Source organism: Chelmon rostratus, mitochondrion, assembly GCF_017976325.1.
Source record: "Chelmon rostratus mitochondrion, complete genome".
Classification (NCBI taxonomy): Eukaryota; Metazoa; Chordata; class Actinopteri; order Chaetodontiformes; family Chaetodontidae; genus Chelmon; species Chelmon rostratus.
Window position 1 is genome coordinate 1007 of NC_025953.1, and position 14863 is coordinate 15869.

At 42.8% G+C, this 14863-nt stretch overlaps 13 protein-coding genes across 13 annotated transcripts, besides 24 other annotated features; 12 read left to right on the plus strand and 1 right to left on the minus strand. All coding sequences in view use genetic code 2, as the record gives it.

Annotated features, from left to right (window-relative positions):
• Window positions 1-12, plus strand: part of an rRNA (12S ribosomal RNA) that runs on past the window's edge.
• Window positions 13-82, plus strand: a tRNA (tRNA-Val).
• Window positions 83-1775, plus strand: an rRNA (16S ribosomal RNA).
• Window positions 1776-1848, plus strand: a tRNA (tRNA-Leu).
• ND1 lies at window positions 1849-2823 on the plus strand. The gene has a single exon. A coding sequence (YP_009112421.1; NADH dehydrogenase subunit 1) covers window positions 1849-2823, from the start codon at window positions 1849-1851 to the stop codon at window positions 2821-2823; it is 975 nt and encodes a 324-aa protein.
• A 4-nt stretch (window positions 2824-2827) lies between these two features.
• Window positions 2828-2897, plus strand: a tRNA (tRNA-Ile).
• Window positions 2897-2967, minus strand: a tRNA (tRNA-Gln).
• Window positions 2967-3035, plus strand: a tRNA (tRNA-Met).
• On the plus strand, window positions 3036-4081 carry ND2. Its single transcript has one exon. Coding sequence (YP_009112422.1; NADH dehydrogenase subunit 2) is annotated over window positions 3036-4081 (1046 nt in total).
• Window positions 4082-4155, plus strand: a tRNA (tRNA-Trp).
• Window positions 4156-4224, minus strand: a tRNA (tRNA-Ala).
• A 1-nt stretch (window position 4225) lies between these two features.
• Window positions 4226-4299, minus strand: a tRNA (tRNA-Asn).
• A 36-nt stretch (window positions 4300-4335) lies between these two features.
• Window positions 4336-4401, minus strand: a tRNA (tRNA-Cys).
• Window positions 4402-4469, minus strand: a tRNA (tRNA-Tyr).
• A 1-nt stretch (window position 4470) lies between these two features.
• Window positions 4471-6015, plus strand: COX1. Its single transcript has one exon. A coding sequence (YP_009112423.1; cytochrome c oxidase subunit I) covers window positions 4471-6015, from the start codon at window positions 4471-4473 to the stop codon at window positions 6013-6015; it is 1545 nt and encodes a 514-aa protein.
• Window positions 6016-6020: 5 nt separating this feature from the next.
• Window positions 6021-6091, minus strand: a tRNA (tRNA-Ser).
• Window positions 6092-6093: 2 nt separating this feature from the next.
• Window positions 6094-6163, plus strand: a tRNA (tRNA-Asp).
• Window positions 6164-6171: 8 nt separating this feature from the next.
• Window positions 6172-6862, plus strand: COX2. Its single transcript has one exon. Coding sequence (YP_009112424.1; cytochrome c oxidase subunit II) is annotated over window positions 6172-6862 (691 nt in total).
• Window positions 6863-6936, plus strand: a tRNA (tRNA-Lys).
• A 1-nt stretch (window position 6937) lies between these two features.
• ATP8 lies at window positions 6938-7105 on the plus strand. Its single transcript has one exon. A coding sequence (YP_009112425.1; ATP synthase F0 subunit 8) covers window positions 6938-7105, from the start codon at window positions 6938-6940 to the stop codon at window positions 7103-7105; it is 168 nt and encodes a 55-aa protein.
• On the plus strand, window positions 7096-7779 carry ATP6. Its single transcript has one exon. A coding sequence (YP_009112426.1; ATP synthase F0 subunit 6) covers window positions 7096-7779, from the start codon at window positions 7096-7098 to the stop codon at window positions 7777-7779; it is 684 nt and encodes a 227-aa protein.
• Window positions 7780-7788: 9 nt separating this feature from the next.
• COX3 lies at window positions 7789-8573 on the plus strand. Its single transcript has one exon. Coding sequence (YP_009112427.1; cytochrome c oxidase subunit III) is annotated over window positions 7789-8573 (785 nt in total).
• Window positions 8574-8643, plus strand: a tRNA (tRNA-Gly).
• Window positions 8644-8992, plus strand: ND3. The gene has a single exon. Coding sequence (YP_009112428.1; NADH dehydrogenase subunit 3) is annotated over window positions 8644-8992 (349 nt in total).
• Window positions 8993-9062, plus strand: a tRNA (tRNA-Arg).
• On the plus strand, window positions 9063-9359 carry ND4L. Its single transcript has one exon. A coding sequence (YP_009112429.1; NADH dehydrogenase subunit 4L) covers window positions 9063-9359, from the start codon at window positions 9063-9065 to the stop codon at window positions 9357-9359; it is 297 nt and encodes a 98-aa protein.
• Window positions 9353-10730, plus strand: ND4. Its single transcript has one exon. Coding sequence (YP_009112430.1; NADH dehydrogenase subunit 4) is annotated over window positions 9353-10730 (1378 nt in total).
• Window positions 10731-10801, plus strand: a tRNA (tRNA-His).
• Window positions 10802-10869, plus strand: a tRNA (tRNA-Ser).
• Window positions 10870-10875: 6 nt separating this feature from the next.
• Window positions 10876-10948, plus strand: a tRNA (tRNA-Leu).
• On the plus strand, window positions 10949-12787 carry ND5. The gene has a single exon. A coding sequence (YP_009112431.1; NADH dehydrogenase subunit 5) covers window positions 10949-12787, from the start codon at window positions 10949-10951 to the stop codon at window positions 12785-12787; it is 1839 nt and encodes a 612-aa protein.
• On the minus strand, window positions 12784-13305 carry ND6. The gene has a single exon. A coding sequence (YP_009112432.1; NADH dehydrogenase subunit 6) covers window positions 12784-13305, from the start codon at window positions 13303-13305 to the stop codon at window positions 12784-12786; it is 522 nt and encodes a 173-aa protein.
• Window positions 13306-13374, minus strand: a tRNA (tRNA-Glu).
• Window positions 13375-13378: 4 nt separating this feature from the next.
• Window positions 13379-14519, plus strand: CYTB. Its single transcript has one exon. Coding sequence (YP_009112433.1; cytochrome b) is annotated over window positions 13379-14519 (1141 nt in total).
• Window positions 14520-14590, plus strand: a tRNA (tRNA-Thr).
• Window positions 14590-14659, minus strand: a tRNA (tRNA-Pro).
• Window positions 14660-14863: part of a D loop (control region) that runs on past the window's edge.

The following is a 14863-nucleotide window of genomic DNA, read 5'->3' on the forward strand; positions in this document are numbered from 1 at the left end:
CTTGGAAAAACCCAGGGTATAGCTAAGCGTAAAGCATCTCACTTACACCGAGAAGTCATCCGTGCAAGCCGGATTATCCTGAAGCTTAGCAGCTAGTCCCCCATCAAAAACAACTATCCACATCAATACCCCCTAATATACGCAATAATACTAAAACAAAACATTTTTCCCCTCCAGTATAGGTGATAGAAAAAGGAATATGGAACGACAGAGAAAGTACCGCAAGGGAATGCTGAAAGAGAAATGAAACAACTCAGTACAAGCCTAAAAAAGCAGAGATTATTGCTCGTACCTTTTGCATCATGATTTGGCTAGAAAAACCCAAGCAAAGAGCACTTTAGTTTGGCCCCCCGAAGCTAAGTGAGCTACTCCAAGACAACCTATATAGGGTGAACCCGTCTCTGTTGCAAAAGAGTGGGAAGAGCTTCGAGTAGCGGTGACAGACCTATCGAACTTAGTTATAGCTGGTTGTCTGGAAATTGGATAGAAGTTCAGCCTCCCGGCTTCTTTACTCAACCATACTTCTTTATACTGCCTCGACATTTAAAGAAACCGAGAGAGTTAATCAAAGGGGGTACAGCCCCTTTGATACAAAACACAACTTTTATAGGAGGATAAAGATCATAATAAAATAAGGTAAAGTGTTTAAGTGGGCCTAAGAGCAGCCACCTTAACAGAAAGCGTTAAAGCTCAAACACACATCTATACCCATCATCCCGATAAACAAATCTTAATCCCCTGACCTTACCAGACCGTTCCATGCAAACATGGAAGAGATTATGCTAAAATGAGTAATAAGAGAATTATAGATTCTCTCCTGCCACAAGTGTAAATCGGAGCGGACTTTCCGCCGAATCTTAACGGCCCCAAGCAAAGAGGGTAATGAATAATTAGCCCGAATAGCCTAGAAAAATATTCAATAAACAACCGTTAATCCCACACTGGTGTGTCCCCTAGGAAAGACTAAAAGAAAGAGAAGGAACTCGGCAAATTTAGGTCCCGCCTGTTTACCAAAAACACCGCCTCTTGCAAAACTAATGAATAAGAGGTCCCGCCTGCCCTGTGACTATATGTTTAACGGCCGCGGTATTTTGACCGTGCGAAGGTAGCGTAATCACTTGTCTTTTAAATGGAGACCTGTATGAATGGCATAACGAGGGCTTAACTGTCTCCTCTTTCAAGTCAATGAAATTGATCTTCCCGTGCAGAAGCGGGAATAGCATCATAAGACGAGAAGACCCTATGGAGCTTTAGATACAAGGCAGATCATGTAAAACACCCTTCTACAAGAGGATAAAACTAGATGAATACTGCCCTAATGTCTTTGGTTGGGGCGACCGCGGCGAAATAAAAAACCCCCGCGTGGAAAGAGGGCACCCTGCCCTCCAAACCAAGAGCTCCCGCTCTAATAAACAGAATATCTGACCTATAAGATCCGGCAATGCCGATCAACGGACCGAGTTACCCTAGGGATAACAGCGCAATCCCCTTCTAGAGTCCATATCGACAAGGGGGCTTACGACCTCGATGTTGGATCAGGACATCCTAATGGTGCAGCCGCTATTAAGGGTTCGTTTGTTCAACGATTAAAGTCCTACGTGATCTGAGTTCAGACCGGAGTAATCCAGGTCAGTTTCTATCTATGATATGATTTTTTCTAGTACGAAAGGACCGAAAAAATGGGGCCCATGTTTTAAATACGCCCCGCCCTTACCTGATGAAAAACAACTAAAAAAGGTAAAAGGACATATCCTCAACGGCCCAGAAAATGCTGTGTTAAGGTGGCAGAGTCCGGTAATGCGTAAGCCCTAAGCCCTTTCAACAAAGGTTCAAATCCTTTCCTTAACTATGACCTCCATCCTCATCACCCATATTATTAGTCCGCTAACCTTTATTGTACCAGTACTTCTAGCAGTTGCTTTTCTAACCCTAATTGAACGCAAAGTCCTAGGCTACATGCAATTACGAAAAGGACCAAATGTTGTAGGCCCATATGGACTCCTACAGCCCATCGCAGACGGACTAAAACTATTTATTAAAGAACCTATTCGTCCCTCAACCTCCTCCCCCCTCTTATTTACTATGGCCCCTATTCTAGCCCTTACTTTAGCACTCACCCTATGGGCCCCTATGCCTATACCATACCCTGTAGTAGACCTAAACTTAGGTATCCTATTTATCCTTGCCTTATCAAGCCTCGCAGTATACTCTATTTTAGGATCAGGCTGAGCATCCAATTCAAAATATGCATTAATTGGGGCCCTTCGGGCAGTAGCCCAAACCATTTCATATGAGGTCAGCCTTGGATTAATTCTACTAAACATTATTATTTTTACTGGTGGCTTCACACTTCAAACCTTTAACGTCGCCCAAGAAAGTACATGACTAATTCTACCCGCCTGACCTCTCGCCGCAATATGATATATTTCAACCCTAGCAGAAACAAACCGTGCCCCCTTTGATTTAACCGAAGGAGAATCAGAACTCGTATCAGGGTTTAATGTAGAATATGCAGGAGGCCCTTTCGCCCTATTTTTCCTGGCAGAATACGCTAACATCCTCCTCATAAATACGCTATCCGCCACTATATTTTTAGGAGCCTCCCACTTTCCTTTAATACCCGAACTGACAACAGTTAACATAATAATTAAAGCAACCCTTCTTTCAATTGTCTTCCTATGGGTTCGAGCCTCATATCCTCGGTTCCGTTACGACCAACTAATGCATCTAATCTGAAAAAGCTTCCTTCCCCTCACCCTAGCTCTCGTTATTTGACACTTAGCACTTCCCATTGCATTCACAGGGTTACCCCCACAACTATAACCTCGGAGCCGTGCCTGAAGTAAAGGGCCACTTTGATAGAGTGGATTATAAGGGTTAAAGCCCCTTCGACTCCTTAGAAAGAAGGGGTTTGAACCCTACCTGGAGAAATCAAAAATCTCAGTGCTCCCACTACACTACTTTCTAGTAAAGTCAGCTAATTAAGCTCTTGGGCCCATACCCCAAACATGTTGGTTAAAATCCTTCCCTTGCTAATGAACCCCTACATTTTAGCCACCTTATTATTTGGCCTAGGCCTAGGGACCACAATTACATTTGCAAGCTCCCATTGACTTCTAGCCTGAATAGGCTTAGAAATCAATACTCTTGCCATTATTCCCCTTATGGCCCAACACCACCACCCCCGCGCAGTTGAAGCTACCACCAAATATTTCCTCACCCAAGCAACAGCAGCCGCTACACTACTATTTGCAGGAACTACAAATGCCTGACTTACAGGCCAATGAGACATCCAACAACTACATCACCCTATCCCTACAATTATGATCACCACTGCCCTTGCATTAAAAATTGGCATCGCCCCCCTTCACTCCTGGTTGCCTGAAGTCCTTCAAGGGCTTGATCTTACCACGGGGCTCATTCTTTCTACTTGACAAAAACTTGCCCCCTTCATTCTTTTAATCCAAATTCAGCCTACCAGCCCAAATATTCTAATGATGCTGGGCCTTATTTCTGTCCTAGTAGGAGGGTGAGGAGGACTAAACCAAACTCAACTCCGAAAAATTTTAGCCTATTCCTCAATCGCCCACCTAGGATGGATATTACTAGTCATACAATTTTCACCTTCACTTTCATTCCTAACTCTTATTACATATTTTATCATAACATCCTCAACATTCCTTGTTTTTAAACTAAACAAATCAACCAGCATCAATGCACTTGCAACCTCATGAGCAAAAGCCCCTATAATCACGACCCTGGCACCCCTGGTTCTACTATCCCTAGGAGGGCTCCCCCCATTAACCGGTTTCATGCCAAAATGACTAATTCTTCAAGAACTAACCAAACAAAGCTTTGCCCTCCCCGCTACAGTAGCCGCTCTGGCGGCTCTCCTCAGCCTATACTTCTACCTCCGACTTTCTTACGCAATGACCTTAACCTCATCTGCCAATAATCTGACAGGAATTACCCCCTGACGACTCCCCTCATCACAACTAACCCTGCCCCTTGCAATTTCTACTATTGCTACCGTATCCCTCTTACCATTAACCCCCGCCATAACTGCCCTCCTAACCCTTTAAGAGGCTTAGGTTAAATACTTTAGACCAAGAGCCTTCAAAGCCCTAAGCAGGGGTGAAACTCCCCTAGCCTCTGTAAGACCTGCGGGACACTACCCCACATCTTATGCTTGCAAAGCAGACGCTTTAATTAAGCTAAGGCCTTACTAGATAGGCAGGCCTCGATCCTGCAAATATCTTAGTTAACAGCTAAGCGCTTAAACCAGCGAGCATCTATCTAGTTTCCCCCGCCTGTTCTGGGAAAAAAGGCGGGGGAAAGCCCCGGCAGCAGTTTAGGCTGCTTCTTCAGACTTGCAATCTGACGTGTACATCACCTCGTGGCTGATAAGAAGAGGATTTCGACCTCTGTATGCGGAGCTACAATCCGCCGCTCTACTCAGCCATCTTACCTGTGGCAACCACCCGATGATTATTTTCTACCAACCACAAAGACATCGGCACCCTTTATTTAGTATTCGGTGCTTGAGCTGGAATAGTAGGTACCGCCCTTAGCCTACTTATTCGAGCAGAACTGAGTCAACCAGGGGCTCTTTTAGGGGATGACCAGATTTATAATGTTGTTGTAACAGCACATGCGTTTGTAATGATTTTCTTTATAGTAATACCAATTATGATTGGCGGCTTCGGAAACTGACTTATCCCACTAATAATTGGAGCCCCCGATATGGCCTTCCCACGAATAAATAACATAAGCTTCTGGCTTCTCCCACCCTCCTTTTTCCTACTACTTGCCTCTTCTGGCGTAGAGGCTGGGGCCGGCACTGGCTGAACTGTTTACCCCCCATTAGCAGGCAACCTCGCACACGCGGGAGCTTCTGTTGACCTGACCATTTTCTCCCTTCATTTAGCAGGAATTTCTTCCATTCTCGGTGCCATTAACTTTATTACTACAATTATTAATATAAAACCCCCTGCTATAACTCAATATCAAACCCCTTTATTTGTATGATCCGTTCTTATCACAGCCGTTTTACTCCTGCTGTCCCTTCCTGTACTTGCCGCTGGGATTACCATGTTACTAACAGATCGTAACCTGAATACAACCTTCTTCGATCCTGCGGGGGGAGGAGATCCTATTCTGTACCAACATCTTTTCTGATTTTTCGGCCATCCAGAAGTATATATTCTTATTCTTCCTGGATTCGGAATAATTTCTCATATTGTAGCCTACTACTCCGGGAAAAAAGAACCTTTCGGCTACATGGGTATAGTGTGGGCAATAATAGCAATTGGCCTTCTAGGCTTTATTGTATGAGCTCACCACATGTTTACAGTCGGAATAGACGTAGACACACGTGCTTACTTCACATCTGCCACTATGATTATTGCCATTCCAACCGGCGTAAAAGTGTTTAGCTGACTAGCAACCCTCCATGGAAGCGCAATTAAGTGAGAAACCCCTCTTCTGTGATCCCTTGGGTTTATTTTCCTCTTTACAGTGGGAGGACTCACCGGAATTGTTCTAGCTAATTCATCCCTTGACGTTGTTCTCCATGACACATACTACGTTGTAGCCCACTTCCACTATGTCTTGTCTATAGGGGCTGTCTTCGCCATCCTCGCCGCCTTTGTGCACTGATTCCCACTTTTCTCGGGCTACACCCTTCACAGCACTTGAACAAAAATTCACTTCGGAATTATGTTTGTGGGAGTTAATTTAACCTTCTTCCCACAACACTTCCTCGGTTTAGCCGGTATGCCTCGTCGATATTCAGACTACCCTGATGCCTATACCATCTGAAACACAATTTCTTCTATTGGCTCTCTAATTTCTCTCGTAGCCGTAATTATGTTCCTATTTATTATTTGAGAAGCATTCGCCGCTAAACGAGAAGTTCTGTCAGTTGAACTAACTATAACTAATGTAGAATGACTTCACGGCTCCCCTCCTCCCTACCACACATTTGAAGAGCCCGCATTCGTTCAAATTAATTAAATTGCCGAGAAAGGAAGGAATTGAACCCCCGTAAACTGGTTTCAAGCCAGACACATCACCACTCTGTCACTTTCTTATAAGACACTAGTAAAAAATATTACCCTGCCTTGTCAAGGCAGCATTGTAGGTTAAAATCCTACGTGTCTTGCTTAACTAATGGCACATCCCTCACAACTAGGATTTCAAGACGCAACCTCGCCCGTAATAGAAGAATTACTCTATTTCCACGATCACGCCCTAATAATTGTTATCATGATTAGTACATTCGTACTTTACATTATTGTAGCTATAGTATCAACTAAAATCACTAATAAGTACATTTTAGATTCCCAAGAAATTGAAATTGTCTGAACCATTCTTCCAGGGTTCATTTTAATTTTTATTGCCCTCCCTTCTCTACGAATTCTCTATCTTATGGATGAGATTAATAACCCACATCTTACAATTAAAGCCCTAGGACACCAATGATACTGAAGTTATGAATATACAGACTTTGAGGAACTTAGCTTCGATTCATATATGATTCCCACACAAGATCTTACCCCGGGCCAATCTCGCCTTTTAGAAGTAGACCACCGAATAGTTGTCCCAACTGAATCTCCCATTCGTATATTAGTTTCTGCCGAAGACGTACTCCACTCCTGAACAGTCCCAACCCTTGGGGTAAAAATAGACGCGGTCCCAGGACGTTTAAACCAAACAGCCTTTATTGCATCTCGACCTGGAGTCTTCTACGGACAATGTTCAGAAATCTGCGGCGTAAACCATAGCTTCATGCCTGTCGTAGTTGAAGCCGTTCCTTTAAAACACTTTGAAAACTGATCATCCCTAATAATAGAGGACGCCTCACTAAGAAGCTAAACTGGGCAAAGCGTTAGCCTTTTAAGCTAAAGAATGGTGACTCCCACCCACCCATAGTGACATGCCTCAACTTGACCCAGCACCTTGATTTGCCACTTTACTACTATCGTGGCTTGTGTTCCTAACAATTATTCCACCTAAAATTATATCACACCAATTCCCAAATGAATTTAGCCCCCAAGGGACAAAAAAACCTCAAACAGAATCCTGAACCTGACCATGATATTAAGCTTCTTTGATCAATTTTTAAGTCCCTCTTTCCTAGGTATCTCTCTAATAACCCTAGCTTTAATTCTCCCTTGAATCCTCTTCCCAACTCCTTCTAATCGGTGACTAAATAATCGACTCCTAACCCTGCAAAACTGATCTATTAACCGATTTACACAACAACTTTTTATGCCTCTGAATCAAGAAGGTCATAAATGAGCACTTATCCTCTGCTCTTTAATAATGTTCCTTATCACCCTCAACTCATTAGGGCTTCTACCCTATACCTTTACCCCCACCACACAACTTGCCCTAAATATAGGTTTGGCAGTTCCATTTTGACTGGCAACAGTTATTACTGGCTTGCGAAACCGACCAACAATTGTTATTGGGCATATTTTACCCGAAGCTACCCCCGGGCCACTTATTTTAGTATTAATTATTATCGAGACAGCAAGTCTACTAATTCGACCCCTAGCTTTAGGTGTACGACTAACGGCTAATTTAACCGCAGGCCACCTTCTCATTCAACTAATTTCTACAGCTACATTTGTATTACTCCCTATGATGACTACTGTCGCATCACTAACTTTAATCTTATTGTACCTCCTAAGCCTTCTTGAAGTAGCCGTAGCCATAATTCAGGCTTACGTCTTTGTTCTTCTTCTTAGCCTGTATCTCCAAGAAAACATTTAAATATTTTTAATGGCCCATCAAGCACACCCATTTCATATAATTAGCCCCAGCCCCTGGCCCTTAACAGGTGCAATTGCCGCTTTACTAATAACATCAGGACTCGCCATCTGATTCCACTTCCATTCAATCAATTTAATTTTACTTGGAACAGTACTTCTTCTTTTAACCATGTATCAATGATGACGAGACGTTATCCGAGAAGCAACATTTCAAGGACACCACACACCCCCTGTTCAAAAAGGCTTACGATTCGGCATAATTCTCTTTATTACCTCCGAAGTTTTCTTTTTTCTCGGGTTCTTCTGAGCCTTTTATCACTCAAGCCTCGCCCCGACCCCTGAGCTAGGGGGCTGCTGACCCCCGGCAGGAATTACTGCATTAGACCCATTTGAGGTCCCTCTGCTCAATACAGCCGTCCTTTTATCCTCTGGGGTAACAGTCACCTGAGCACATCACAGCATTATAGAAGGTGAACGAAAACAAGCTATTCAATCTCTAGCACTGACCGTCGCTCTAGGCCTTTACTTCACATTCCTTCAGGGTATGGAATATTACGAAGCTCCTTTTACAATTGCAGATGGAGTCTACGGCGCAACCTTTTTCGTAGCAACTGGATTCCACGGACTTCATGTTATTATTGGCTCAACATTCTTAGCTGTCTGCTTATTACGTCAAACTCAACACCACTTTACAACACAACACCATTTCGGCTTTGAAGCCGCCGCTTGATACTGACACTTCGTAGACGTCGTATGATTATTCCTATATATTGCCATCTACTGATGAGGCTCATAATCTTCCTAGTACAAATAAGTATATGTGACTTCCAATCACCTGATCTTGGTTAAAATCCAAGGAAAGATAATGAACTTAATCACAACAATTATTGCCATCGCTTCTATCCTGTCTGTTGTTTTAATTATTGTATCATTTTGACTACCCTTAATTAACCCAGACCATGAAAAGCTCTCTCCGTATGAATGCGGCTTTGACCCTCTAGGAACAGCCCGTTTACCCTTCTCCCTCCGATTTTTCCTCATCGCAATTCTTTTTCTTCTTTTTGACCTAGAAATTGCCCTTCTGTTACCACTCCCCTGGGGAGACCAGTTATCATCACCCCTTCTTACTTTTTTATGAGCCTCAGCCGTCCTTATTATTCTCACCTTGGGGTTAATTTATGAATGACTTCAAGGAGGCCTAGAATGGGCCGAATAGGTAATTAGTTTAAAAAAAACATTTGATTTCGGCTCAAAAACTTATGGTTAAAGTCCATAATTAACCTAATGACCCCTATTCAATTCACCTTCTCATCCGCCTTTATGCTGGGTCTGGCGGGTCTGGCATTCCATCGAACCCACCTTCTGTCCGCCCTCCTATGTCTAGAAGGAATAATACTCTCCCTATTTATCGCATTTTCTTTATGAGCCTTACAACTAGATGCTACCAACTTCTCCACTTCACCAATGTTACTCCTGGCATTTTCAGCTTGTGAAGCAAGCGCAGGTCTCGCCCTACTAGTTGCAACTGCTCGAACTCACGGCTCTGACCAGCTAAAAAACCTAAATTTACTACAATGCTAAAAATTCTTGCACCCACCCTAATGCTTATTCCCACAGTATGACTTACCTCCGCTAAATGATTATGACCTACTGCCCTTCTACAAAGCCTAATTATTGCACTCGTCAGCCTCCTCTGACTAGTAAATTTTTCAGAAACAGGGTGATCTTGTCTCAACACCTATATAGCAACAGACCCACTCTCTACGCCTCTACTAGTCCTTACTTGCTGATTACTTCCCCTTATAATCCTTGCCAGCCAAAATCACATGACCCATGAACCCTTAAACCGGCAACGTATATTATACCTCCTAACATCCCTACAATTCCTTCTAATTATAGCCTTCAGCGCCACAGAAATTATTATATTTTATGTAATATTTGAAGCTACCCTTATTCCCACCCTTATCCTAATTACACGATGAGGGAACCAAACTGAACGTCTAAACGCAGGTACATACTTCTTATTCTATACCTTAGCAGGCTCTCTCCCCCTTCTCGTCGCCCTTCTTATTTTACAAAATAACACCGGCTCTCTCTCCCTCCTAATTATTCAATACTCCGACCCAATAACTATACATACTTACGCAGACAAATTATGATGAGCAAGCTGCTTATTGGCCTTCCTAGTAAAAATACCGCTTTATGGTACCCACCTGTGACTTCCTAAAGCACACGTAGAAGCCCCCATCGCAGGCTCCATAATCCTTGCAGCGGTACTTCTAAAACTAGGGGGATATGGAATAATACGAATACTACCTATACTCTCGCCACTCACTAAAGAACTCAGTTACCCATTTATTATTTTGGCACTATGGGGTGTTGTAATGACAGCATCAATTTGTTTACGTCAAACAGACCTAAAGTCCCTCATTGCCTATTCATCAGTAAGCCACATGGGTCTTGTAGTAGGCGCCATTCTTATCCAAACGCCCTGGGGTTTCACCGGCGCCCTTATTTTAATAATCGCACATGGCCTAACTTCCTCCGCCTTATTCTGCCTAGCAAATACTAATTACGAACGAACCCACAGCCGCACAATACTCTTAGCCCGAGGGTTACAAATAGCCCTGCCCTTGATGGCTACATGATGATTTATTGCTAGTCTTGCCAATCTAGCACTCCCCCCTCTCCCCAACCTTATGGGTGAGCTAATAATTATTACCTCTCTCTTCAACTGATCCCCCTGAACCATTGCCCTAACTGGAGCAGGGACCCTAATTACCGCAGGCTACTCTCTCCACATATTCCTCACTACCCAACGAGGCCCTCTTCCAACACATATTATTGCCCTAGAACCCTCACACTCTCGAGAACACCTATTAATAATCCTACACCTTCTCCCTTTAATTCTCCTGATCCTCAAACCTGAGCTAATTTGAGGGATAACCTCCTGTAAATATAGTTTAATGCTAAAACATTAGATTGTGATTCTAATAATAGGGGTTAAAATCCCCTTATTCACCGAGAGAGGCATGAACGCAACAAAAACTGCTAATTTTCGTCACCTGGGTTTAATCCCCGGGCTCACTCGAACCTTGCTCCTAAAGGATAACAGCTCATCCGTTGGTCTTAGGAACCAAAAACTCTTGGTGCAAATCCAAGTAGTAGCAATGCATCCCACCCCCTTAATAATAACCTCTGCCTTAATTATTATTTTCATTATACTAACTCACCCCCTCTTGACAACTTTAACCCCGAAACCCTTACAAAAAGATTGAGCACTTTCCCAAGTAAAAACTGCAGTAAAACTAGCATTTTTCACTAGTCTCCTCCCTATATTCTTATTCTTTAATGAAGGCGCAGAGACTATTATCACCACCTGAAACTGAGTTAATACAACAACCTTTGACTTGAATATTAGCCTAAAATTTGACCACTACGCCATCATCTTTACACCAGTTGCCCTTTATGTAACTTGATCCATTCTTGAGTTCGCATCTTGATATATGCACGCAGACCCCTTTATAGACCGTTTCTTCAAGTATCTTCTTACTTTCCTCATTGCCATAATTATTCTAGTTACAGCAAACAATATATTCCAACTATTTATCGGGTGAGAGGGCGTAGGGATTATGTCATTCCTTCTCATCGGGTGATGATATGGACGAGCTGATGCAAACACTGCCGCCCTCCAAGCGGTGTTATATAATCGAGTTGGAGACATTGGACTAATTCTCAGCATAGCATGAATTGCAATAAACCTTAATTCATGAGAAATACAACAAATATTCATCACAGCCAAAAACATAGACCTTACTATCCCACTTCTCGGCCTCATTGTTGCAGCTACTGGTAAGTCGGCCCAATTTGGCCTTCACCCTTGATTACCTTCTGCAATAGAAGGCCCTACACCAGTATCTGCCCTACTGCACTCAAGCACTATGGTTGTTGCAGGAATTTTCCTTTTAATTCGAATAAGCCCCCTGTTAGAAAACAATCAAACCGCTCTAACTACCTGTCTTTGCCTGGGCGCTTTAACAACTTTATTTACGGCCACATGCGCCCTCACCCAAAATGATATTAAAAAGATTGTTGCATTCTCCACATCAAGCCAACTAGGCCTGATAATAGTAACCATCGGACTTAATCAGCCTCAACTTGCCTTCCTCCATATCTGCACACACGCTTTCTTCAAGGCAATACTTTTCCTATGCTCCGGCTCAATTATCCACAGCCTCAATGACGAGCAAGATATTCGGAAAATAGGGGGAATACAATTTCTTACACCATTCACTTCCTCTTGCCTTACCATTGGAAGCCTAGCCTTAACTGGCACTCCCTTCCTAGCAGGTTTCTTCTCCAAAGACGCCATTATTGAAGCACTAAACACATCCTACCTTAACGCCTGAGCCCTAGCCCTCACTCTCCTGGCCACCTCCTTCACAGCCGTTTACAGCCTCCGGGTTGTCTTCTTCGTATCTATGGGCCACCCCCGATTTAATTCCCTTTCCCCTATCAACGAAAATAATCCTAAAGTTATTAACCCTATTAAACGACTAGCTTGAGGAAGTATTATTGCCGGCCTTCTGATTACCTCCCACGTTATTCCCATAAAAACCCCTATTATAACCATACCTCCCCTACTCAAACTAGCCGCCCTAGCAGTTACTATCCTTGGCCTTATTCTGGCCTTAGAACTAGCTACACTAACAAACAAACAATACAAAGTCCTACCTTTATTAAAAACCCATCATTTCTCAAACATACTAGGATTTTTTCCAGCGTTAACCCATCGTTGAGCCCCTAAACTAAACCTAATCTTCGGCCAAATAATTGCTAACCAGATAATAGACCAAGTATGATTTGAGAAAACAGGCCCTAAAGCATTAACCTCCGCCAATCTGCCCTTGATTACCACAACAAGCAATATTCAACAAGGCACAATCAAGGCCTACCTCAGCCTGTTCCTTCTTACAATTACATTTACAACACTTATTTTTGCCCTTTAAACTGCACGGATAGTTCCCCGACTCAGGCCCCGAGTAAGTTCTAGTACTACAAGAAGAGTAAGAAGAAGCACCCATGCGCTAATAATTAACATCTCTCCCCCTAACGAATATATTACTGCAACCCCTCCTATATCCCCTCGAAATACAGAAAAATCAGCAAACTCATCTACCGAAACCCAAAAAGATTCATATCATCCCTCTCAAAATAGGCCAGAAACCAAGAACACCACCATTAAATAAACAACCATGTATACAGCAACAAGCCGACTTCCTAGACTCTCTGGGTAAGGGTCCGCAGCTAAAGCCGCTGAATATGCAAACACAACTAATATTCCCCCTAAATAAACTAAGAACAAAATTAAAGATAAAAAACTTCCCCCGTGACCTACCAGCACCCCACACCCGAAGCCAGCCACTACCACTAATCCCAGGGCAGCAAAAAAAGGTGAAGGATTAGAAGCAACCGCAATTAAACCCAACACCACCCCAACTAAAAATATAAGTATTAGATAAGACATGGTTTCTGCCAGGAATTTAACCAGGACCAATGACTTGAAAAACCACCGTTGTTATTCAACTACAAAAACCATAATGGCAGCCCTACGTAAAACCCATCCCCTCCTAAAAATTGCTAACAATGCTCTAGTTGACCTCCCCGCTCCTTCCAATATCTCAGTCTGATGAAACTTTGGCTCCTTACTCGGCCTCTGCTTAATTGCCCAAATTCTCACAGGACTTTTTCTCGCTATGCACTATACATCTGATATTGCCACAGCTTTCTCATCCGTAACACACATCTGTCGAGATGTGAATTACGGCTGACTAATCCGAAACCTTCACGCCAACGGTGCATCAATATTCTTCATCTGCATTTATATGCATATTGGGCGAGGCCTTTATTATGGCTCCTACCTCTATAAAGAAACATGAAATGTAGGTGTAGTCCTCCTACTCCTAGTTATAATAACCGCCTTCGTGGGCTATGTACTCCCCTGAGGACAAATATCATTCTGAGGGGCTACCGTTATTACCAATCTCCTCTCTGCCGTCCCATACGTTGGTAATACTCTGGTACAATGAATTTGAGGCGGATTCTCAGTAGACAACGCTACTCTTACCCGCTTTTTCACATTCCACTTTTTATTACCCTTCGTTATTGCAGCCGCAACAATAGTTCACCTCTTGTTCCTACACGAAACTGGCTCAAATAATCCCCTAGGCTTAAATTCAGACATAGACAAAATTTCATTTCACCCTTATTTCTCATACAAAGACCTTTTAGGATTTGCTATACTCTTAATCCTGCTAACCTCCCTAGCACTGTTTTCTCCTAATTTATTAGGTGACCCAGATAACTTCACCCCAGCTAATCCCCTAGTAACACCCCCACACATCAAACCAGAGTGATATTTCCTATTTGCCTACGCTATTTTACGCTCAATTCCAAATAAACTGGGAGGAGTACTGGCCCTTCTGGCCTCTATTCTGGTACTTATGGTGGTCCCTATCCTCCACACATCCAAACAACGAAGTCTGACATTCCGACCGTTTACCCAATTCTTATTCTGGTTATTAATTGCAAACGTTGCCATTCTTACATGAATTGGAGGCATACCTGTCGAACACCCTTTCATTATCATCGGTCAAATTGCATCCCTCCTGTACTTCTCCTTATTCCTAATTGTTATGCCTGCCACAAGCTGATTGGAGAACAAAATCTTAGGATGATCCTGCACTAGTAGCTCAGCTTCAGAGCGCCGGTCTTGTAAACCGGTCGCAGGGGTTAAAGTCCCCTCTTCTGCTCAAAAAAGAAGGATTCGAACCCTCCCCTCTAGCCCCCAAAGCTAGTATTCTCAGCTAAACTATTTTTTGTCAATTAAAGCATGTATGTAATTACATCGTGTATGTAATTACACCATGGATTTATATTAACCATATATCATATAGCATATATATATATATATGTCTTAATCCCCATAACAAGAACTTAAAACATTTATGTTTCGACCAACAAATGAAAGGTAATTAAGACACAAAATGTTTAAAATCATATAAATTTAACTCAGAGTGCTGAAG